Source organism: Sus scrofa, chromosome 14 (assembly GCF_054392235.1).
Source record: "Sus scrofa isolate SSC_HxYL_T2T_F1_AM1 chromosome 14, Sscrofa_HxYL_maternal_Yorkshire_Landrace_v2.0, whole genome shotgun sequence".
In the NCBI taxonomy this organism is placed as follows: domain Eukaryota; kingdom Metazoa; phylum Chordata; class Mammalia; order Artiodactyla; family Suidae; genus Sus; species Sus scrofa.
In genome coordinates, this window is record NC_139396.1 from 90693152 (window position 1) to 90717989 (window position 24838).

At 33.7% G+C, this 24838-nt stretch overlaps 1 protein-coding gene across 4 annotated transcripts in view; it reads right to left on the minus strand.

The window, feature by feature from the left end:
• The window catches only part of LOC146396850 (uncharacterized), a 241208-nt gene that overhangs the window by 77015 nt on the left and 139355 nt on the right, over nucleotides 1-24838 (minus strand). For 3 of the 4 annotated variants that reach the window (XR_014827990.1, XR_014827992.1, XM_084997060.1), the window contains 2 exons: nucleotides 12808-12894; nucleotides 10892-10952 (listed from right to left, as the gene is read on the minus strand). Coding sequence is in view for 1 of the 4 variants with exons in the window: in XM_084997060.1 (XP_084853186.1) it covers nucleotides 10892-10952; nucleotides 12808-12894 (148 nt within the window). In the remaining 3 variants the exon portion in view is untranslated. Of the gene's footprint in view, nucleotides 1-8085; nucleotides 8696-9813; nucleotides 10953-12807; nucleotides 12895-24838 lie in introns of those variants that run through there. The other variant, XR_014827991.1, reaches the window with a different exon arrangement.

Consider the following 24838-nt stretch of genomic DNA (forward strand, 5'->3'; position numbering starts at 1 on the left):
ATAAGAGGCACTGGGAAAACTGGACAGCCATATGGAATAGAAGGAAATTAGAACACTCCCTAACACCATACACAAAAATCAACTCGAAATGGATTAAAGACCTAGATAGAAGACCAGACACCATACAACTCTCAGAGGAAAACACAGGCCAAACACTCTCTGACATAAACACAGCAACATCTTCTCAGATCCACCTCTTAGAGTATTGACAATAAAAACAAAAATAAACAAATGGGACCTAATCAAACTTAAAAGTTTCGGCACAGCAAAGGAAACCCTAAACAACACAAAAAGACAACCCACAGAATGGGAGAAAATCTTTGCAAGTGAATCCACTGACAAGGGATTCATCTCCAAAATTTATAAACACCTCCTCCCATTCAATACCAAAATAACAAAAACCCCATCCAAAAATGGACAGAAGATGTAAGCAGACAGTTCTCCAAAGAAGACTTACAGATGGCCACAAAACACATGAAAAGATGTTCAACATCACTCATCATTAGAGGAACGCCAATCAAAACCACTCTGAGGTACCACCTTACACCAGCCAGAATGGCCATCATCAAAATGTCTACAAACAGTAAGTGCTGGAGAGCAAGTGGAGAAAAAGGAACCCCAGTACACTGTTGGTGGGATTGTAAATTGGTGCAGCCACTGTGCAAAGCAGTATGGAGATGCCTCAGAAAACTAAACATAGAACTACCATTTGATCCAGCAATCCCACTCCTGGGCATCTATCCAGAGAAAACCACGACTCGCAAAGACACATGTACTCCGATGTTCACTGCAGCTCTATTTGCAATAGCCAAGACACGGAAACAACCTAAATGTCCATTGACAGAGGAGTGGATCAAGAAGAGGTGGTACAGATACACAATGGAGTATTACTCAGCCATTAAAAGGAATGAAATACCAGCATTTTTAGCAACATGGATGGACCTAGAAATGATCACGCTAAGTGAAGTCAGCCATACAATGAGACACCAACAACAAATGCTTTCACTGACCTGTGGAATCTGAAAAAAGGACAGACGGAACTTCTTTGCAGAACAGATGCTGACTCACGGGCATTGAAAAACTGATGGTCTCCGGAGGAGACAGTTTGGGGGGTGGGGGAATGTGCTTGGGTTACGGAATGGAAATCCTGTGAAATCGGATTGTTATGATCATTATGCAACTACAGATGTGATAAATTCATCTGAGTAATTAAAAAATAGACTTTTTAATTGTATGATTTGTTTTATTTTTTATTTATACTCCTATCATCATTTATTTTCTTCTATTTATTTAGTGGTTAACTTGTCTTCCTTTAGTCTCACGAAGTGGAACATTAGGTGTGTAAATTAAATTTTTTTTTCTTTTGAAATGAGAAACATAATGCACTTAAAGTAATACATTTCTTTTTAACCATTGCTTGAACTCGATCTCCCAGTTTGATTTGTTACATTTTAATTACCAATCTGTTCAGCATATTTTCTAAAGTCTTTTGTTATTTCTACTTTGACTAATAAAGTGGTTTATAACTATGTTGTTCAATTTACACATTTTGGAATTTTTTAATTTCTTAATTTTCTTGATTTCTACTTTGATATGCTTTTTCTGATTTATAAGTTTTTACTCTCTGAACATATAATTATAACTGATTTATTCATGGGTACATATTTTATGCTCCATCATATGCTCAATATTGATGAACATTTCTTATGAATTTGAAAGAACAGGCATTTTGTCACTATTGTATAGCATATAAAGAGCAAGTAGTTCAAGGTAATATGTTATTCACATTTTTATATCATTACTGACCTTTTTTGAACATGTTTTTTTAATCAGTGTAAGGTGTTAATATGGCCAACTCAGATAATGGATTGCATGTTTTTGTATTCAGTTTTCTCAGGTTTTTTTTGTGTGTATTTTGAGATCTCATTATTAGATATATACACATGTAAGCCTATTAATTCTTCCTGAAGAACTAAGTCCATGTCTTTACTTGCTTACCAATTTTTCTCTTGTAGTACTTGCCTTTAAGTCTATTTTGTGTGATGTTATTTTAGCTCCTTCAGACTTTGTATGTATACTCTTTGCTTGATGTGTATTTTTCTGTCACTTTGCTTCTCAATTGTGTGCCTGAATTGAAATTGAAATTGAGTCTCTTATTGCAAGTATTAAGTTGCTTTTTGTTTTCTTAGTAAGTTTGATAACCTCTTCCTTTAAATTGAAATTTTTAGGCCATTTACATTTAATGTAGCTTGTTGCATTAGTGCATATAATTTGCATTTCTTTTTACTGATTATATTAGAAATTATAGTATGCCTTGCCAATATGCCATAGTGTATTTAGAGTTAATATTATACCACCTCACATAAAATATAAGAAGCTTGCAATGGTTTTACTTCATTTATCTTAATTCCTCTGTTTTACCAGGGTTGTCATATATGGTATATAACCTTACATAATTATAAACTCAAAGCATTGTTATGATTTTTCCTTTAGTCATATGCCTTTTTAAAATTATATTTAAAACAGATATTTATATATCTACATACTAATAATTTCTGATAGTGTCATTAAAATTCATATAGATCTTAATTTTAATTTGTCATCAAGTCCCTTCATCCTGAAAACATGTCTTCAGTATTTCCTATGGTTTAGACCAGCTGAGTAGCAAATTCCATTTTTTTCTGAAGAAGTCTACTTTAACATAATTTTTAAGAAAAAATGAAAGCCTATTGAATTTCACGTAAATAGCATTATTTTGATATTTTAGCACTTTTTAAGTCATTTCACTTAAATAGAGACCACTGTCTTGTGGTCTCTATTATTTCTAATAAGAAGTTAGATATAATGCATAGAACTTCCTTATTTATAATGTATTTTATTCTTAAGATTTTTTTTAAATTTATGTTTTATTTCTAACCAAATATGGTACTTATGTGTCACCATGTGTGTATTTACACTGCTTATTCTCTAAGCTTTTTGGATGTTGATTTTTTCAATAAATTTTGGAAAACTTTAATTTTTATAATTTTTTATCCTATTATCTCCTTCCTAGAATTCAAATTGTTTCTCTATTATTAACATTAATTTTATATTAATACATATTTCTTTTTTTTATTTTCCCACTGTACATATTTCATTATTATGTAATTAACTTAATATTGTACTACAATGTACTCTCCATATATTTTTCAATTTCTTTTTTTTTTTTTTTTTTTTTTTTTTGTCTTTTTGCCATTTCTTGGGCCGCTCCCACGGCATATGGAGGTTCCCAGGCTAGGGGTCGAATCGGAGCTGTAGCCACTGGCCTACGCCAGAGCCACAGCAACACGGGATCCAAGCCGCGTCTGCAACCTACACCACAGCTCACAGCAACGCTGGATCGTTAACCCACTGAGCAAGGGCAGGGACCGAACCCGCAACCTCATGGTTCCTAGTCAGATTCGTTAACCACTGTGCCACGACGGGAACTTCTCAATTTCTTTTAAAGTTCTTGAGATTGGGTAATTTTGTGGGCCCATGGTCAAGTTTTTTGATTCTTCTGCAATCTGCAATCTTCCATTAACTATATTCAATCTTTTTTACTTAAACTCAGATGTTATAATTATAGTTCTCTATTTTCCACCTGGTTCTTTTCTATAATTTCATTTTTCTCTATAAAATTCATCAATCTTTTTTTTTTTTTTTTTTTTTTTTTGTCTTTTGTTGTTGTTGTTGCTATTTCTTGGGCCGCTCCCACGGCATATGGAGGTTCCCAGGCTAGGGGTCGAATCGGAGCTGTAGCCACCGGCCTACGCCAGAGCCACAGCAATGCGGGATCCGAGCCGCGTCTGCGACCTACACCACAGCTCATGGCAACGCTGGATCCTTAACCCACTGAGCAAGGCCAGGGACCGAACCCGCAACCTCATGGTTCCTAGTCGGATTCGTTAACCACTGCGCCATGACGGGAACTCCCAAAATTCATCAATCTTTTAATGCACAACATTCATATCTTTCTTCATAATCATTAAAGTAGTAAAAATAATTACCTTATCTTCTAATTCAATATCTGAGTTATGAAGGGTCAGTTACTATTGACTGCTTTATTTCCTGGGTCTGTGTCAAATTTTCTTACTCTTTTGCATGACAATTATTTCTCTTATATGCTGTACATTGTGCATATCATGTTGTCAATAATGTGGATATATTTTTCTTACTTTATAAATGTGGATTTTGTCCTGGCAGGCAATTCAGTTTACTTCTTTCAAGTCATCAATTTTAATTTTGTTAGGTCAGTTCTAGAGTTGTCTCACTCTGTTCTGGCCTTCATCAATTCTGGTAAAATATTCATGGCCTTTCAAATAAATGTTTCCAAATATGTATTTCATAATTTTTTTCTTTAGCTGCTTTAAACATATCTTTATCTTTAGATTTTCACAGTTGAGTTCAGTGTATCCAGACATGAGTTTCTTTGAGATTATCTTGTTTGGAGTTCATGGCTTTTTGAACCTGTAAATTTATATTTGTCACCAAATTTGGAAAATATTCTGCCATCATTTTTTAATAATATATTTTCTGTTACAAGTATTTCCTCCTATCCTTTGGGACTCCAATTACATCCAAGTTACATATTTTGATTTCTTTCTCACAGATGCCTGCCTGAGTCTCTGCTGTTTAAAAAAAAAAATATGTTTTTCCTTATGTTCTTTATATTGGATAAGTGTGATCCGTTTCAAGTTTCCTGACTCTTTTCTCTGTCACCTCAATCTGCTATTAAGCTTCAGTAATTATTTTTTCAGATACTATATCTTTAGTTTTAAAAATACACCTATTTTTTCTTTTCATAGTTTTCATTTTCTCTGTAGATAATTTCTATATATTTATTTATTGCAAGTATGCTTTCTTTTATCTCATGAGGCACAGATTTTTAAAATAATTTTTTGATTGAAGTATAGTTGAATTACAACGTTGTGTTAGTTTCCGGTGTACAGCAAAGTGATTCAGTTATATCTATCTATTATCTATCTATTATCTATCTATCTATCTATGTTCTTTTCCATATTATTTTCCATTTTGGTTTATTACAGAATATCGAATATAGTTCTGTGCTATACAGTAGGACATTATTGTTTATCTATTTTGTATATAGTGGTGTGTACATATTAATCCCAAGCTCCTAATTTATCTATCTCCCATCTCCTTTCCCCTTTGGTAGCAAAGACATTTGTTTTCTATGTATGTGAAAATTTCTCTTTTATAAATAAATTTATTTGTGTCATGTTTTAGGTTTCACATGTAATATCATATGGTATTTAGACATCTTTTTATCTGACTTCACTTAGCATGATAATCTCTAGGTCAATTCATGTTGCGGCAAATGGCATTATTTCATATTTCATTCTTTTTTATGGTTGAGCAGTATTCCATTATGTATATAAATATACATTTCATCTTCTTTATCCATTCATCTGCTGATGGCCTTTTAGGTTGCTTCCATGTCTTGGCTATTGTAAGCAGTGCCTCAATGAACAATGGGGTCTATGTATCTTTTCAAATCAGAGTTTTTGCCTTCTTGGATTTATGACAAATCCCCTAGGAATGGGATTGTTGGATCATATGGTAACTCTATTTTTAGTTCCTTAAGGAACCTCCATACTGTTTTCCATAATGGTTGTACCAATTTACATTTCTACTAATAATGTAGGAGGGTTCCCTTTTCTCCATATCCTCCCCAGCATTTATTATTTTTAGCGTTTTTGATGATGGCCATTTTGACTGATATGAAGTGATACTTCACTGTAGTTTTGATTTCCATTTTTCCAGTAATGGTTAGTGATGTTGAGCATCTTTTCATGTGCATTTGGCTATCATGTGTCTTTTCTGGAGAAATGTCTATTGGGGTCTTCTATTCATTTTTTGATGAGGCATTGTTGTTGTTGTTGTTGTTGTTGTTGTTGTTATTGAGTTGTATGAGATGTTTGTATATTCAGATAATTAAGCCCTTGCTGGTCACATCATTTGTGAAGATTTTCTTCCAGTCCTTAAGATATCTTTTTGTTTTGTTTATGGTTTCTTTGCTGTGCAAAGGCTTATAAGTTTAATTATGTTCCATTTGTTTGTTTTTGCTTTTATTTGTATTGCCTTGGGATGCTGGCCTAAGAAAATACTGTTACAATTTATGTCAGAGGAGTTTTGCATATATTCCCTTCTAAGAGTCCTATGGTATCATGTGTTAAATATAATTAAGTCTTTAATCCATTTTGAGTTTATTTTTATGTATGGTAAGAGAGAATGTTCTAACTTCACTGATTTACATGCAGTGTCCAACTTTCCCCACACTACATGCTAAAGAGATTTTTCTCCATTGTATAGCCAAGTGATGAATGCAAAAGAAAAGTCCTTGAAGGAAATTGAGAGTGCTACTCCAGTAAACACAGGAATGATAAGAAGTCAGCCTTATTGCTGATATAGATAAAAGTTTAGTGGTCTGGATTGAGGATCCAAAAAGCCACAATAGTCCCTTAAGCCAAAACCTAAAACACAGGAAGGACTCAACTCTCTTCAAGCCTGTGAAGCCTAAGAGATATGAGAAAACTGCAGAAGAAAACTCTGAAACTAGCAGAGGTTGGTTTATGATGTTTAAGGAAAGAAGTCATTTCTATAACATAAAAGTGCAAAGTGAAACAGCAAGTACTGATGTAGAAGCTGCAGCAAGTTATCCAGAAGATATTTAAGATCATTAATGATGGTTGATACATTAAAAAATAGGTTTTCAACACAGACAAATGGCCTATTGGAAGAAGGTGCTGTCTAGAACTTCCATAGCTAGAGAGGAGAAGTCAATGCCTAGCTTCAAAGGACAGGCTGACTTTCTTCCTAGGGAACAATGAAGCTGGTATCTTGAAGTTGAAGCCAATGCCCATTTACCACTCTGAAAATCCTAGGATCCTTAAGAATTATGCTAAATCTACTCCACCTGTATTCTGTAAGTGTAACAAAAAAGCCTAATGATGGCATATCTGTTTACAACATGATTTAATGGAGATTGTAAGCCCATTGTTCAGAGATACTTCTCATAAAAAAAAAGATTCTTTCAAAATATTCATCTTCACTGACATTGCAGTGGTCACCCAAAAGCTCTGATGGAGAAGTACAATGATATTGATGCTGTTTCCAAGACTTTTAACACAGGACCCACTCTGTAGCCCATGGATCAAAGAGTAATTTTAACACTCAAGACTAACTTTCAAAATTATTTGAGAAATACATTTCTAATAGAGGTGCCACAGATAGCGATTCCTCTGATGGATCTTGGCAAAGTAAACTGAAACCATTTTGGAAAAAGATTCACTCATCATTCTACATGCCATTAAGAACACTCATGATTCATGGAAAGCAGTTAAAACATCATTAACAGAAGTGTGGAAGAAGTTGATAGCAACTGTCATCAATGACTTTAAGAGGTCCAAGACTTTAATGGTGGAAATAACTGCAGATAGGGTGAAAATAGGAAGAGAACTAGAATTGGAAGCCAAACCTAAAATACGACTGAATTCCTACAGTCTCATCACAAACCTTTAATGATGAGGTGTTGCTGCTTATGCATGAGCAAAAAAAAAAAAGTGTTTTCTTCAGATAGAATGTACTCCTACTGAAGATGCTATGAAGATTGTTAAAATGACAAGAAAGGATTAATGATAGTACATAAATTTAGTTGATAAAGCAACAGCCATGTTTAAAAAGCTTGACTTAAGTTTTGAAAGAAAATTTACTGTGGCTAAAAGCTGTTAAAAAAAAAAAAAACATGCTACTGAGAAATAATTTATGAAAGGAAGAGTCCATCAATGCATCAAACCTCACTGCTGTCTTGTTTTAAGAAATCGCCACAGCCACCCTGGCCCTCAGCAAACAAACACTGCCTTAATCAATCAGCAGCCATCAACATTGAGGAAAACACTCCATCAGCAAAAAAGATTCTAACTTGCTGAAGGCTAAGATGATGGCTGGCATTTTTAGTAATAAAGTGGTTTTTAATTGAGGTATGTACATTATTTTGACATAAAGCTATTGCACACTTACTACACTACAGTATGACATAAATAAAACTTTTTTTTTTTTTTTTTTTTTTTTGCCATGCTTGCCTCATGTAGAAGTTCCTGGGCCAGGGACTGAACCCACACCACAGCAGCCACTTGAGCATCAGCAATGACAATGTCAGACCCTTAGCCCACTGTCCCAAAAGATAACTCCCCAAACATAAATTTTATGAGACATAAGCACTGCCTACTGTGCTAAGGAGGCAACCAACATAGCTTTTAAATGTACCAGGAATCACCAAAATTTGTATGATCACATTATTATGATCTAGAATGGAATCTGCAATATCTCCAATGGCTCTATTTTCATTCTCAATAACTATCGGTGGAAAACACACTCAAAAATTAATCCGAAACACTACCTCCCACCCATTAGAATAGGTATAATATTTAAAAAAAAAAAAAGAAGAAGAAGAAGATAGGGAGTTCTTGCCATGTCTCAGTGGTTAGTGAACCTGACTACCATCCATGAGGCATGAGTTCCATACCCAGCCTTGCTTGGTGGGTTGGGGATCCAGTGTTGCTGTGAGCTGTGCTGTAGGTCACAGTCACAGCTCAGATCCTGCATTGATGTGGCTGTGGTGTAGGCCGGCAGCTTCAGCTCCAATTGGACCCCTAGCCTGGGAACCTCCATATGCCGCGAGTGCAGCCTTCAACACACACACACAGAAAAAACAAGTGTTAGCTAGGATGTGGATAAATTGGAACAACTGTACACAGCTAGTGAAGATGTAAAATAGTCTAGCTGCTATGGAAAACAGTATTGTGGTTCCTCAAAAAATTAAAAACAGATTACCATATGAACCATCAATGCCCCCTCTGAGTGTATAATCTAATAATCGAAAGGAAGGTCTCAAATAGATATTTGTACATTCATGTTTACAGCAGCATCATTCACAATGGCCAAAAAGTAGAAGCAACTCCAGTCTCCATCAACAAATGAGTGGATAAATGTAGTATATACATGCAATATAATACTACTCAAGCTTAAAAAGAAACAAAATTCTAACACATGCTACAATGTGGATGAACCTTGAGGACATTACATTAAGTGAAATAAGCCAGTCACGAAAGATAAATACTGAGTGATTCTACTTAATGGGCTAACTAAATAGTCATATTTAAAGAGAGTAGAATGATGGCTGTCAGGGGCTGTCAGGGGCTGGACAAAAGGAGAAATGGGGGAATTACTGTTTAATAGATAGTTTCAATTTTGCAGATAAAAAAGTTCTTGAGATGCATGATGGTGAAGACTGAACAACAGTATGAACATATCTAATGTCAGTGAACTATACATTTTAAAATTGTTACAATGACATATTTTGTATTAAGTGTATATACCAAGTCTTAAAAAAATAAATAAGAAAGAAAAAAAAGTGAATCTGGAGTAGTCAAAATTGGAACTAACTGCTATCAACTGCTCAAATGATACAAAATGAAGTATTTCCAGGCAAGAGAATACTTACTATCCAGTAACACAAGGGAACAAACTACTGATACATGCTATGCTAGACTACAGATTAACCTCTAATAAAGCATTATGCTAGGCATTCCCATTGTGGCTTAGAGGGTTACAAACCCAACCAATATCCATGAGGATACTGGTTTGATACCTGGCCATGCTCAGTGGGTTAAGGATCCAGCATTGCTATGAGCTGTGGTGTAGATTGCAGACATGGCTCGGATTCCTCATTGCTGTGGTTGTTGCATAGGCTGGCAGCTGTAGCTCTGATTTGACCCCTATGGGAAACTTCCATATGCCTCAGGTGGACCCTAAAAAGCAAAAACAAACAAACAACTTTATACTAAGTGAAAGAACCTAAAACCAAGAAATATCATACATATTGTTGATTTTATTTGTATAAAATGTCCAGCATCTCTAAAGACATAAAGTAGATTAGTAGTAGAAGGAGGGCAAGGCTACAGAGATTAAAAGTTAATTGACATGAGATGATGGTTGTACAACTATAAACATAAAAAAATGTAAAAAAACTAAAAAAGGAAAAAATAATGGAGGAGCAAAACAAGTCAATGTACATGAAAATAATCTTACTGTGTGATGAAAATGTTTTAAAGCTGATTTATAGTGATGACTGCACAATTTGGTAAGCATACTACTTTGCACTAAATATTATGCACTTGAAATTGGTTAGTTAAATGATATAAAGATATATCTTAATAAAGTTAAGTTAAGAAGTATTTAGGTTGTGAGGTCTATAGACTTGGCTTCTAATCAAATGTGAAAATAGAAAATAAAGAGTAAAAGAATTATTTCTTATGAGATGGAATGGAAAATGGTATCGTTCTCTCAGTTAATGAATACTACAAAAAGAGTAGGCTTAGAAGATTGATAAGATTTAAGTGTTGATCACATTGTATCTGAATTTTCTATGGAGACCTTCAGACGGAAATATTCAATATCTATTGGATATACAATTTTTAGAACTCAGTGTGTTGGGGATTTTCTTGGTATAAAAATTTGAATTATCAAAATGTATACACTTATAATATTTTATTGATAAGATCTTAGGCACATCATGAAACTTACAGTGGCATCCTGGTGACGCTTTGGTAATGCTAGGGAATTTCATCTGAGATGGCTTTTATACCTTTTGTATTTCAGAGGCAATACCTTTGATTCTGCTGAAACCTTAGGACAAATTTTTTTTCACCTACATATTTCTTACCTTTTTCAGCTTTAACATTCTTTATATTATCTATCTTACCACGCATTTTCTTTTAACATATTTGTTTTTTATGTGTCTTGTTTTCAAATATAAGCATACAAATTAAGATAATGTTAAAGAATGGTATACCAGATCTGGAGTAAGTCTCTTCATTGCTTGGTCCCAGTGGAAAACTATGTACATCAGGTCTCTGGAAACAAAGTCATGTAATATAGGGTAATGTAAAATAAAGTATTATGGAATTTAAATGCCTCTACTGTTTTATCCTAATTGCTTTAACTTGCAGCTACTTCAATCTAATTATGTTGGAGGATAAAATTCAAACATTCTTAGATGTTCACCTATTCTTTCCACTCTATCATAAGCAATAGAACTTTCACAAGAATGTGATTTTAATATAGGAAAGGAAGGTAATGAAAGTTGATCCTAAAGAAATATTCTATCTTTTACATGAATTTGAATATAGCAAAAACATTTTTAAGAAAATCCTACATTTTAAAATTGTTTAAATATACCTTATTAAATTACAATGAATAAAATTTTTAGCTAGCATTTATGTTATTAAAAAGCTTAGTATTTGATTATATGCCTGACAAATAGGTGCTTGTCAAATTTGTTTTATCACGATATAACAAGTAGGAAAAAGGATTTCTGTCATCTGGCAGAGGTTTTTTGTTTTATTTTGAGTAAAACATATTCAATTATTTTTAAAGGAATCTAATATCTTGGTGACTGGTACATATAGGAAATATGTCATGGAAATAATAGTATTAAATTGGCTTAAGGCAATTATTTTACTATAAATATATATACAATTTGAGTCATGTGGATAGACAGTGATTTTTTTATATCTGCATTTCAAATATATTTAAGAACAGGAGAAAAGTAAGCTTGCAAATGGGCTCTCAGGCAGACAAAACCCAAGAGGTTGGTCACCCAAAGGCCTATATTGAAAACAGTATTGGAGGAAGTATACAGATAAAAGAAGCAGCAAACTCAAGGTATTCTGCAAGAGACAGAGACATTTGTGATAGGAGGTTTATCAAATACTTTGGCAGAGTATGTGTATAAATCTACCAGTCTATCTAACTATCTATCTATCTACCTACCTCTCCATCTACCTACCTATTTATCCATCTATATTTGTGTATGTACATATATATATAATATATATAGAAATATTAAACATATATCTGCATTCTAAGTTGTTCATGACTTTCTTCACAAGACTCCTTAAAACACATTTTCTCAAACTTGGTAGATCTAAAAACACAGCATGCTATGCTACAGTTGTTTGGTCATCCTGATTCACAGGTAGCATATCATTAGGAGTGTGGGTATAGCTCAAGGGTACAGTGTTTCGATTGCTAAATTAACATATTACTAAAATGTAAGTTGGTGATAACTAGCTTAGTATGCAAAGTTTAATAGCCTCCAAAATAAAGTCCAGATATGCATTTTTATTTTATATCATTCGACTTTTTTTATAATTCAAAACATGAGAATTTAACTTACTCTTCCTTGTGCATATGCATATTTTTATATTGCTCATTAAGTAACATTTTATTTTAACAATTGCTTGTTCAGTTCTGTGCTCATTTTCAAGTGAAGGAGAAGAAATGTTAATATAAGTATGCTAATTAATCAATTAATTAAAACTTTCTGACTGTAGAAGTAGTTTTTGAAAGTACGGAAAGTGCAAAAATATTGCTATATTTATAACACGAAATATATATTTATTTTATTTTATTTTTATAAAGAATTAGAGAAAAAATTGTGTTACTGTATAATTTCTTTAGAACAAACTGCTTATTCATGTCCATATTTTATTTCATTTTGTCCATGCATGTTTATGTTTATATGTGTATGTTTAAAGTGAAAAGATTACTAAAATTTATAAAATCACGCTTACTATATTTTATGACATTGTGTTGTAATGGCTCATAATTGGAGTTATCTTTTTCTGAAAAGATAAAAGAGTTTCTTCATACAAAAGTGTTTCTGAGAATCAGGTGTCATTAAAAATAAAACTGAATTCCACCTACCAAGACAACCTTCAGCGTAGATGTAAAGAAGAACAATGTGTTAAAGATCTTTACTCCAGGGAATTGTAGGAAAAGAAGTAATTCAACCTATGTGATTAAAAAAATGAAAAGGAAATCAGTAGATAATTCTGGTTTTGACTTGAAAAATTCAATAGAATTAAAGACACTCAGTGCTATTTAGCAATTATATACATGAACAGAAGTGAATAAACTTATCTTCTCCTAAAGAGTATGACTATCAGCTCTCACAGAACTACCTTGATTTTCTGAGCAAGGATACAGAGGCTATTTTGGTTCAAGCTGGTAGTTTCCTTGTTTCTCAGAGTCCAGTGAATGACCTAGACACAGCCTGGGTCTCAGAGTACCCTCCGGTTAAGAAAGAATAGGTACAGAGCCTTGGGCTCAGACGACATTGTGATATTTAAAATGAGAACTATTGTCTTACATTCTGTTACTTCCTGGAATAGTTGTTAAGTATTTTGGAAGTATAGTAGTTCATTTTAAAGGGAAAACTCAGCAGAGTTCCCCTCTCCTCACAATACTCTGGTTATTAGGGGATAAAAATGAGGCAGGAAGAACTGAAAAGGGCTGGCTGTACATTGATTTAAAATGAGGAGAAAAACTTAGGTATTTGTTTCAACTGTCATAAGGTTAGAAAGATACAGAATTAATAATATTAGGATTTATTTTGTTTTAATTTCAAGAATTCAATGCAGTAGTAATATGAAGCTCATTTATCAGAATAAAATTATTTTCCTAAAGAATAGATTTTCAATACATGAATTTACCATTAAATAACTGGTTTTTAAATATTTCTCCATCCATATAGGCATCCACTATTTCCTACCAAATTCCCTTTATTCAGCATTATATTTTAGTGATAAATTCATTTTTTGCTTATCATTATCAGTGTTTACATGAAATAAACATATGACATATCATTTGATAAATATTAATACAACTTAAATTTGATATCAGTATGTTCAATTTTAACAATGTCTGCCTCATCGCTTAAATCTGGTGATTAATCATGCCATACATATTCTATATAAGGTTTTAATTTTAATTTATTTTATTTTTAGGGGCATCTCTGGCATATGGAAGTTCCCAGGCTAGGGGCTGAACTGGAGCCACACAGAATCCGAGCCGTGACTGCAACCTACACCACAGCTCACAGCAACAATGGATCCTTAACCCACTGAGCAAGGCCAGGGATCAAAGCCAAAACCTCATGGTTCCTAGTTGGATTTGTTAACCACTGAACCACGACGGGAACTCCCCAATTTTTTTTTAATTTAAATACATTCCACTTATTTCCAGTAATTCTGCAGTGGTCTATATAGCCTAATATTTTTCAAAATGTCATTTGGCATTGGAAATTTTGTTAAAATTTTGTTTCAAGTTTGTAATTTTACTTTCTTCCTAATTATAATTATTATTCTGACTCTCTGATAATGAACCCAACCTGATTTGAAAATAATCTTGAACCTTCAATAAAGCCACACCTTTACCAAACAGTCATATATTGGAACCAAAGACTGAATTCTCATTAGTTTTAGCTTCATTAACATTTTGATTTACTTCAAATGCTCTCTGAACATTCATTGTCAATAAAGCTGATGTTTGTAGAAAGTGTTTACACATAAAATTTGTGACTGTCAGAGTTCCCGTCGTGGCTCAGTGGTTAACAAATCCAACTAGGAACCATGAGGTTGTGGGTTCAATTCCTGGCTTTGCTCAGTGGGTTAAGGATCTGGCATTGCCATGAGCTGTGGTGTAGGTCACAGACGCGGCTCAGATCCTTCATTGCTGTGGCTGTGGCGTAGGCTGGCAGCTACAGCTCTTATTAGACCCCTAGCCTGGGAACCTCTATATGCAGCAAGTGCTGCCCAAGAAATGGCAAAAAGACAAAAAAAAAAAAAAAATTATGACTGTTCAAGAGATTTGACTTCTTAGAATAATTGTTTAGTAATGATTATTTAGCAATGTCCTAATTCATTTAATTTTTTGTAATGATTTAGGTCATAATTAACAGATATAATGCATTTAAATTCCTTTTTTTGTCCCTGGAAGGGCTTAAAGTGATCTTCTGTCACGATGGAGAAAAGTGTTTTAATCTATGAGTTTAGGGACACATTTATAATCCAAAGAAATCAGCCTTATAGGGAATATTTATTAATGTTACTCTCTTACTGGTGAGAGTGGATTTTAAAATTCACTTAAGAAGAGACCTTCAGGAGTTCCCGTCGTGGCGCAGTGGTTAACGAATCCGACTAGGAACCATGAGGTTGCGGGTTCGGTCCCTGCCCTTGCTCAGTGGGTTAACCATCCGGCGTTGCCGTGAGCTGTGGTGTAGGTTGCAGACGCGGCTCGGATCCCGCGTTGCTGTGGCTCTGGCGTAGGCGGTGGCTACAGCTCCGATTGGACCCCTAGCCTGGGAACCTCCATATGCCGCGGGAGCGGCCCAAGAAATAGCAACAACAACAAAAGACAAAAAAAAAAAAAAAAAAAAAAAGAGACCTTCAAAAACGACTTTTCCTTAAAAATATAGAGAGATGTATTAATTTTTTTGATAAGACTATCCCATATCACTTTTTCACATGCCTATCAGTGGTTTTAAGAAGCAATAATTTTTTGAGTTCCCTTGTGGATCATCAGGTTAAGGATCTTGGCATTGTCACTGCTGTGGCTTGGGTCGCTCCTGTGGCATGAGTTCACTCCCTGGCCTGGGAACTACCACATGCTGCAGGCATGGACAAAAAGAAGTAACAATTTTTTAATAGGCAGGAATTCTTACTATAAAATTATTCATGTACAAAGGTAAGAGGAAGTAAGTAAAATTTTACGACAAAACTTCTTAAAGTAAGCTATATATTTATTTATATCCTAGAAAAGAAAATGTATAAGTCAAGTTATGTATATGGAGAGAAAAACAAAAAGTGAAAAAAGAAGGCAATAGGGCATTTCCATGGTATGTTATTCAGTAGGATGGTTTGTCTTCACTGAAAATGTACACTGTCCAGTATACATTTCCAGTTTATTTTAGGAAATAACTGTTAGGTGTTGTGGTCCAAATGAATTTCCAGACTCACAGTAAGGTAAAGAGAAAGAATTTATCGAGATAAGAAACACTGCTGACACAGCAGGACGACTTTCTGATAATAAGGGAGAGTCTACCAAGCACATGGTCCTGTCTGTTTTTACAGCCCAGGGACAAAGGAGAGAGGGGGAGGTCTTATGATACACTTGATGGTTGGTTGGGGGCCTGTAATTTCCCTATAGGGGCAGGAAAAGGAACCAACGAGACCAAATACCTTTACTAATATGGGACAGGAAAGAGTAGGCCAGGCTGCTGAAGGGGGAAGTTCACTCAAGGACTTTGTAAAAGTTGCAGTGAGACAGGTGGGCCATATGGGTCTGTTAATTTTTATCCTGGCCAGAGGATCTTTGAGTATATCTCATTTGAAGAGTCTTGATTTCCCACATTAGATTAATGCAGAAAATTAAAACTTTCTCTAAATTTGAGTCTCTTGAGATAACATTGCTTGGAAAATAACTTCAGATATCAACCGTAAGCTTAAATAAATAACTATATATATTTACTAGATGTGAAGCTGTTTTCAATAAAATATTAGGGTTTTGTTTTTTTTTTTTTTTTTTTTTTTGGTCTATTTGTCTTTTTGTCCTTTCTAGGGCCGCACTTGTGGCATATGGAGGTTCCCAGGCCAGGGGTCTAATCAGAGTTGCAGTGCTGGCCTAACACCAGAGTCACAGCAACACAGGATCTGCGCCGTGTCTGTGACCTACACCACAGCTCATGGCAACACCAGATCCTTAACCCACTGAGAGAGGCCAGGGATCGAACCTGCAAACTCATGGTTCTTAGTCTGATTTGTTAACCACTGAGCCACGACGGGAACTCCCTGAAATATTAGGGTTTTAAGGAAGATTACCATATACATCATTTTTTTCTAATATTTTATTTCATGTTTTTATTTCATCTATTGCCATTCATTCAACAATTTTAAAGTCCAAAACTACACTAAATGCCAATAATATTTAGATATTTATGAATACAATGTTGAGCAGAAACACTGTGGTTCTCATTTTCATTAAAATATGGATTAATAGGCTCCTATATAATGAAGTCCAAATGCTATATAGCTTAATGGACCAAAACTATGATTTCCGGGTCAAGAGGAAAGAATATGTGGAGATGATACTTCAAATAGGATATATATTTTCCAAATGAGATATCGTTGTTCTAAAAAATAAACCCTATAACCATTTGAATATAATGATGGTATCAGAGATTGATAGTTCAAAGGAGTTTGGTTAAGTGAAGATGTGAGAAGATGATAACTGGAAATGGCCTTCAGGGATTTTAGTTTGGCATCAAGGACCCTCAAAAGTGAAAATTTCAGAGAAATTATGTGAAAATGAGCAACTTCTAATATGCATGATCTGGTGTTTAGTTTTGGAATTTGCCAGATGTGAAAGTAAAAAGGAGGCAGGGAAAACAGTGAGCAAAAGATTCAAGCACAAAACGGCTGTGACCTAAAGGGTTTCACTGTGGTTTTCCTGATCAATTCTTAAAACCTAGTAAAGGTGCAGCTCAAGATAAAGAAAAAAGAAAAAGATTTGGTGACAGTTTGCTCAAAACAATGACAGTTAGCTGAGACAACTGAGAATTAGCTGCCTCACTTGTAATTCCTCTATTACTAAGCTTACTCATTTCTTTACTCCACTTCTTTTCACTTAACTCAAAAATAAGACTCCAAATGAAATATGAGGCATAGGATTTTTTTTTTTTTGAAAAGAGAGAAAAACACACAGCTCTGAAATATCATGTATCATAAAAGATATTACTAATGGAAACACAAAATTGTAACAGACAAAGCACTTACCATAGTTATGACAGAATTATAATCATAATATTTCTTTAAAAAAAAACAAAGAAAAAAGTAAAAACTAGCTAATATATATTCTATAGTAGAACAATAAAAAACATTTTTGCAGAAATGAAAGTTAAAAAAATCAGAATAAAAATAATTAAAACTAAACACTAATATAATGGACAAGTATGAGTAAATCACAGTAAATGAAATTTTTTAAAATAACAACAAAATTGAAAGAAGATTATTATGGAATACAGACAAAATAAATTCCCTTTAAAAATAGTAAGTTCCACATTTCTCCAAAGAAGATATAAAGATGGCTAAGAAGCACATGAAAACATGCTCAACACTGCTAATTATTGGAGAAATGTAAACCAAAAATACAGTGAGGTATCACCTCACACAGTCAGAATGGCCATCATCAAGAAATCTACAAACAGTATATGGTGGAGAGAGTATGCAGAAAAAGGAACCCTCCTACACTATAGGTAGGAATGTAAATTAGTGCAACCACTATGGAGAACAGTATGTTTGTTCCTTAAAAAACTAAAAATAGAGTTACCATTTAATTCAGCAATCCCACTCCTGGGCATATATCCAGAGAAAACTACAATTCGAAAAGATACATGCATCCCAATGTTCATTGGCGCACTATTTATAAAAACCCAGGGGTGGAAGCAACCTAAATGTCCATTGACAGAGAATGGATAATGGAGGTGTGGTATAATATACACAATGGAATATTACACATAAAAAAGAATGAAAGAATGCTATTTGCAACAACATGGATGGACCTAAAGATCATGAACCATGCAAAGTCAGATAAAGACACATATCATATGATATCATTTATATGTGGAATCTAAAAATATGATACCAATGAACTCATTCACAAATTAGAAACAGACTCTCAGACTTTGAAACAAACTATGGTTATCAAAGGGAAAATGTGGGGAGAAGGATAAATTAGGAGTTTGGGATTAACACACACTACTGTAGATAGAACAGATAACCAACAAGGACTTACTTTGTAATAAACTATATGGGAAAAGAATCTGAAAAAGAATGGATGTACATATACGTAAAAATGATTCACTTTGCTGTACTGTGAAAAGTAACACAACATTTTAAATCAACTACACTCCAAAATAAAATAAAAAATTACTTAAAAATATGTAGTTCCCAAAAGAATACATTTAAAATGGAAAAGAAAGCATATTTAAATATAAAAAACAAGACAACTTCCCTGAAATAGAGACTTGATTTTGAAAATTCAAAGGACACATCTTATCTCAGGGAAAAAAGAAGATAGCAAGATTTATACTAGTGGTTAACTGCAATAATAAATTAACCCCGAATTTTAATGCCATAATCTAACAAATGTTTGTAACTTACACTACATGTTTCTTGCATTAAGTTGAAATATATGAAATTGATTGCCATTTTCTGTGTCAAAAATATCATATATATATATATATATATATATATATATATATAAACATTTCACATGGTTCAAACCACAGGTTTATAGTGGGCTCGATCCACCATCCATTAGCTTCAGCAGTTGGAACATGGTGGATCCTTGTCATGGTAGCAAAGGAAGTGTAAGAAAATATGATCATTTTATGATTTGGCTATCACTGCTCATATGGTCTTCCTTTTCATCGCATAAACTGGAAAGTATAGTCTGTGTTCCTGGAAGATGAGAACCAAATGTTGCAAGTATTAGTAATGTCAGAACACAGAAAATCAAGTATAACGCAAGGTGGAAAAATTAGTTTTCAGAGTTCTTTAAGGCAACATAAGCCAGAGAATGGCTGAGTGATAATAAAAAGTTCTGACAGAAGTAAAATAAAATCAAATAATTTTCTACACGGGTGAGTTGACTTTCAAGTATAAAGGTAATGTGTAAAATGTTCAAGCATACTCTAATCTATGGGATGCAAACATCATCAGAAAATTTATAAAAAGTAGAGTTCCCGTCATGGCTCAGTGGTTAATGAATCCGACTGGTAACAAAGAGGTTTCAGGTTCGACCCCTGGCCTTGCTCAGTGGGTTAAGGAGCCAGCGCTGCCCTGAGCTGTGGTGTAGGTCACAGATGCGGTTCGGATCCCATGTTGCGGTGGCTCTGGTGTAGGCCTGTGGCTACAGCTCCGATTAGACCCCTAGCCTGGGAACCTCCATATGCCCCGCGGGTGTGGCCCTGGAGAAAGACCAAAAAAAAAGAAAAGACAATTTATAAAAAGCAAAGAAAATAGTTAGACAAACAGAAAAACAGAATCTATAATTTAACAAAAGATGAAATAATTCAGAAAGAGATAAGCCATGATTTTAAAGATAAATACATTCATATATAAACCCAGTTAAATATATGTAACCATTATGCATAAAAAGGAAAACATAATTTTAAAAATTATTTTGAAAAAGTAATATAACCTAAATAGGGTGATAGGAAGAAGGATAATTGGAAATAAAGGTATGTGTAGTGACTGCATGATATTTTGTCTTGAAATCAGTACATATTGCTTGTGAAATAAAGAGATAGTTAACTAAAATTTTTACATTTTTTAAATCGTAGACAAAATTAGCAACACATTTGATAACGAATTGGAGCTATATTTTAACGGCACTTTTAATTTTAGTTTACCTACATTTTAATTAAAATTCAACATAATGTTTTTATTTTAAAAGTAATGTACACAATTTTCATTTCATTTATCTTTATATTCATTCATTCAGCGAATATTTCTTATATGCTCAATAAGTGCCACTCTGTTGTTGTAGATAAAACTGCACACAAGAAGAAAACATTCTCTTCTCTCATAGTTTTCCTTCTACAGGGGATGTGTTCAATAAAATTACCCAAATGATCATACAAAATAACTCTCAGTAAATATAACTGTCGTGAAATGAAATAAAGTGGGGCAAGGGATAGCAAATGGAGCTAGTTGTTTTAGGATGGTGAGGGAATTCCGTATATTAGCAGAGATCCAAAATATAGAAGTAATACATGCTAAGACCTTGAAGAAGAATACTCTCAGTGGAGGAAAGAGCAAGTGAGCAAGTGCCAAGGTCCTGAGTAGAAATGACCCAAGATTGTTCTAGGTCAGTGTGACTACCAGTTCAGTGTGACTGGATCTGAGTGGGCTAGAAGGGAATTGTTTGAAGATGCTCTCAGATTTAGGGACAGATCAGGTAGGACCTGACAGACCTTGCTAGGTAGATGCATTGCATTCTAGGGTTTTGAATGGGAGTATAGAAGGGTCTGATTTTTATGTTTAATAGGAAATTCTCACCACAGTGGAGACATATCAAAGAAAGAGATGATGTAGGGAGACTAGAGACCTATCGCAATGATCCAGGAGAAACACTAGCGGAAACATACAATTATTGGTTGCACTGGTGGTAGAAGTGGTCAAATACAGGAAAAATACTATTTCTTTTACTGAAACAGATACATTTTGGGGTCCATAGGAAATGAATCCTATTGAATTCAGATGACTGAATGGGATCCTCAGTGGGGCAGGGGTAAGGGAGAGCTTGTAATCTCACCCATCCATCCATTCTCGTGTCCATCTATTGATCAGTTTATATACATACAGATATATCTAGAAAAAAATTCTGCCAAGTACTTAGATTTTTAGTAAGTACTTTTGTTTTCTCTTTGTACTTTTTCTGTCTTACTTGATGAAAAATATACGCATGTGTCATTTTTATCTCAGTAATTGAAGATAAGAGTGCGAGAGACAAGGAGTGAAATGATTAATAAAAACCTGGTGACTTTTTTTGTCCTGTAATAAGGAGGTTACTTCATCTAAACCTTTTCAATAACAAAAAACAAGACTTTAGTACCATCCCATAGAATGAGAATGCTGTGTGCCAACACATATCACCGGCTGGATATCTGTGTTTAGAGTTTGCCATTCAGCTTCCACAGAAAGAAGAAGAAACAGGTAACCTCAACAACCAACATACTGTAGAAATTAGTGGAGTAAATTATCACAGTTTGAGAAAATGTCATTGTTAACGTTAAATTTTAATCTTTTAGGAGTGATGCCAAATGGTAGACAGAGAAAGAGGTTTTTCAGACTAGCTTGGATAAAACTTGTTTGTTTTTCAAGTAACACTTTGCTGATTAAAAATCCAAATACACTATGCTGCATATTTAAAAGGAAATGTTGATATGTAATTTTGTCAGATTTTGACAGATTTGGGTTGAGAAATTTTGAATTACATGCTACAGTGAAGTAAATTCACAATACTAGAAGTTAATTGGACCTGGATTTTAGTCACAGCTCTGTAAATACCTAAACTAGGGAACAGATAAAATGACATATAAAATTTATATAACAGCACCAGCTTGAAATGTGTCATAGGGAATCTGAGAAACCAAAATGAAAAAAAAAGTAATGTGTTAAAGTATTGAAAAGAATGAACTATAACAGTGAATGTTACATTATTATATAAATAATGAGTTATATTTCTCCCTTCTGTTTTCATTCATTAAAAAATAAAAGCCCCTCACAACTTTTCACCACTCATCTATTATCTTTCTCTGATGCTTGTATGTCTGTTGATTTCATGGTTATCAACCAAAGGCAGAAAGAGGCTGCAAATTCATGGATCTTTAGCCCAAACATTGCTGTTGCAGCTTCTGCATTTTTATCAATTGCCCTCTATTAGGCTTGGTAATATTCTAAAACCCCTAGCCATCAGTTTTCTGATTGCTAGCTTTTCCACTTACTCCAGTATTTTAATTTGTTTTATTCAACATAATGTTTTTAAAACAATTTCCTGTTGATATATTGAGCCACAATTCAGTAAGTTTTGTCCATCTATGAAATCCTACTTTGTATGTATACAAAATAAAACTATTTTGATTTTTCAATGTCTTTTTTTAAACCAGCTTTTTTAAAATACAGAATTTCTACTATTTATTTTTACTGTATTTTATACATTATTATACTATGTTTTCTAATTGGTTGTTGTACCTTAAGAAACTAGAAAAAAGATGAGCAAATTAAATCAAAACCAAATGTAATGGTTGAAATGAGGAAAAGTAGAAATCAATATAATAGAAAAAAACAGAAAAACTCTAAAGATACAGCAATAAAAATTGCATGGTATTGGTGAAAGCATAGAGACAGCACAATGGGATAGACACAGGGCTTAGAAAAAGACACACAGACATTGTCAACTAAGTTTTAAGATTGAAGCCAAGTAAGTGAAGAGTAGATAACCATTTTAACAAGTTACGCTGAAACAGCTGAATGTAAACATACAAATATAATAAAACTTACTCATATCTTACAAATTACATAACAACTCAGAATGGATCATAGACCTAAGTGTAAAATATAGCTTTATAATCTCTAGAAGTAAATATAGGAGAAATATCAGTGCTAATGTATTACTAAAGTTTTCAAATATCTATTAAAAATGAAATTGAATTTTATAAAATTTAGAAGCTTTCGCTATTTGTCAGATACTAAGAAAATGAAAAGAAAATAACTGAAAGTAATTATTTGAAAATTTTACTTATGAGAACAAATCCAAAAACTCAATAATCAATATAAAATCAGAGAACCCAATTTTAAAAAATCAGTAAAATATATTAACAGACACCTCACTAAATAATAACAAATAAGCATGCAAAAACATGCTGAACATCAGTAGTCATAAATTAAAACAATTAGATACTACCATATACCTATCCTGGCAATATCAAGTGCTTGTGTAGTTTTGAATACCCAGACTTCTATACATTTCTGATGGGGAAGAAAAACGGCAGTCACTTTGGGAAATATTTTGACCTTTTTTTGTAGAGTTAAATAATACTTGTCCTATACCCCAGCAATCCCATGCCAACATATTTACCCTCCAAAAATGAAGACTTATGTTTATACAAAAACCTGAATGTGGATATTTATAGAACTTTTAGATGTAAATGCCAAAAACTGGGAACCCAGGTAGAAGGCTGTTTTTACTATAAAGAGGTAGTGTGGAGAAATTTTGGAGTGATTGTACTGTTTCGTATGAAGATTTTTGTGGTGGATATATGACTATGCTTTATCAAAACCCATATAATTATGAACCATATAGCGCAAATTTTACAATGTGTAAGTGGAAAAATTTATCCACTCATTATATAGAAGGAATCCAAACATTAATTTGTAAAACACTTAAGTCAATGTGTTACAAATTGTAACAATCCCTAAAAATCAGCATAAAGTTATTACAAATGCTTTTACTCCTTTTTGGTCTTTCTTCCCAAGAGATTTTCAGCCCAGGGACAAATGCTTGTGTTTGTAGGATCATATTTTATTAATGACACTTAATTGTCAAGAAGGAAGGAGAATGGGTAGATATAAGGATATGACAAAACAACTGCTCCACCATATGGAAAATAAGAAATGTTTATAATGCTGATAATTATAATACTTAACATAGTTTCTTAATTTCATTAGTCTTGTCAAAGAACATACAAATACAATAGATGTTCTTAAGTCTACTCATTAGTAGAATGAAATGAATGTCTTTCTTGTTACATAGATTTTTAAGTAGCTCTACTAATTCTTTACAAATATCTTCTTTACTGCTTTTTTGTTTGTTTTGCTTTTTAGGGCCACACTTGCAGGATATGGCATATGGAAGTTCCCAGGCCATGGGATGAATCAGAGCTGCAGCCTCACCACAGCCACAGCAACATGGGTCTACAACCTATACCACAGCTCAGGACAATGATGGATTCTTAACCCACTGAGCGAGGGCAGGGATCAAATCTGCATCCTCATGGATACTAGTCAGACTTTCTTTCTTAACCCTTTAGTTAATGAATCCTAAATCTTCATTAAGATAGTTTGGAGGTGAGGAAAACTGGAAATAAAGTTAATTCACTTCCTTTCAGTGGCAGCACCTGCCAGATAATGTTTTTCTTCCTTCTTTTCTTTTGTCTTTCTCTCTCTCTCTTTCTTTTTCTTTCTTTCTTCACTTGGGGTATGTTGGTTCTTACAGATGTGTTTAAAATATGGGGTATTATTGCTGCACCTTTCCCCATTCATGGAAACATGTAGAGGGGCCCTGATCGTAATAAGTAAAATTCTTATGTAACTCTTCTGAGAAACCCTTTTTT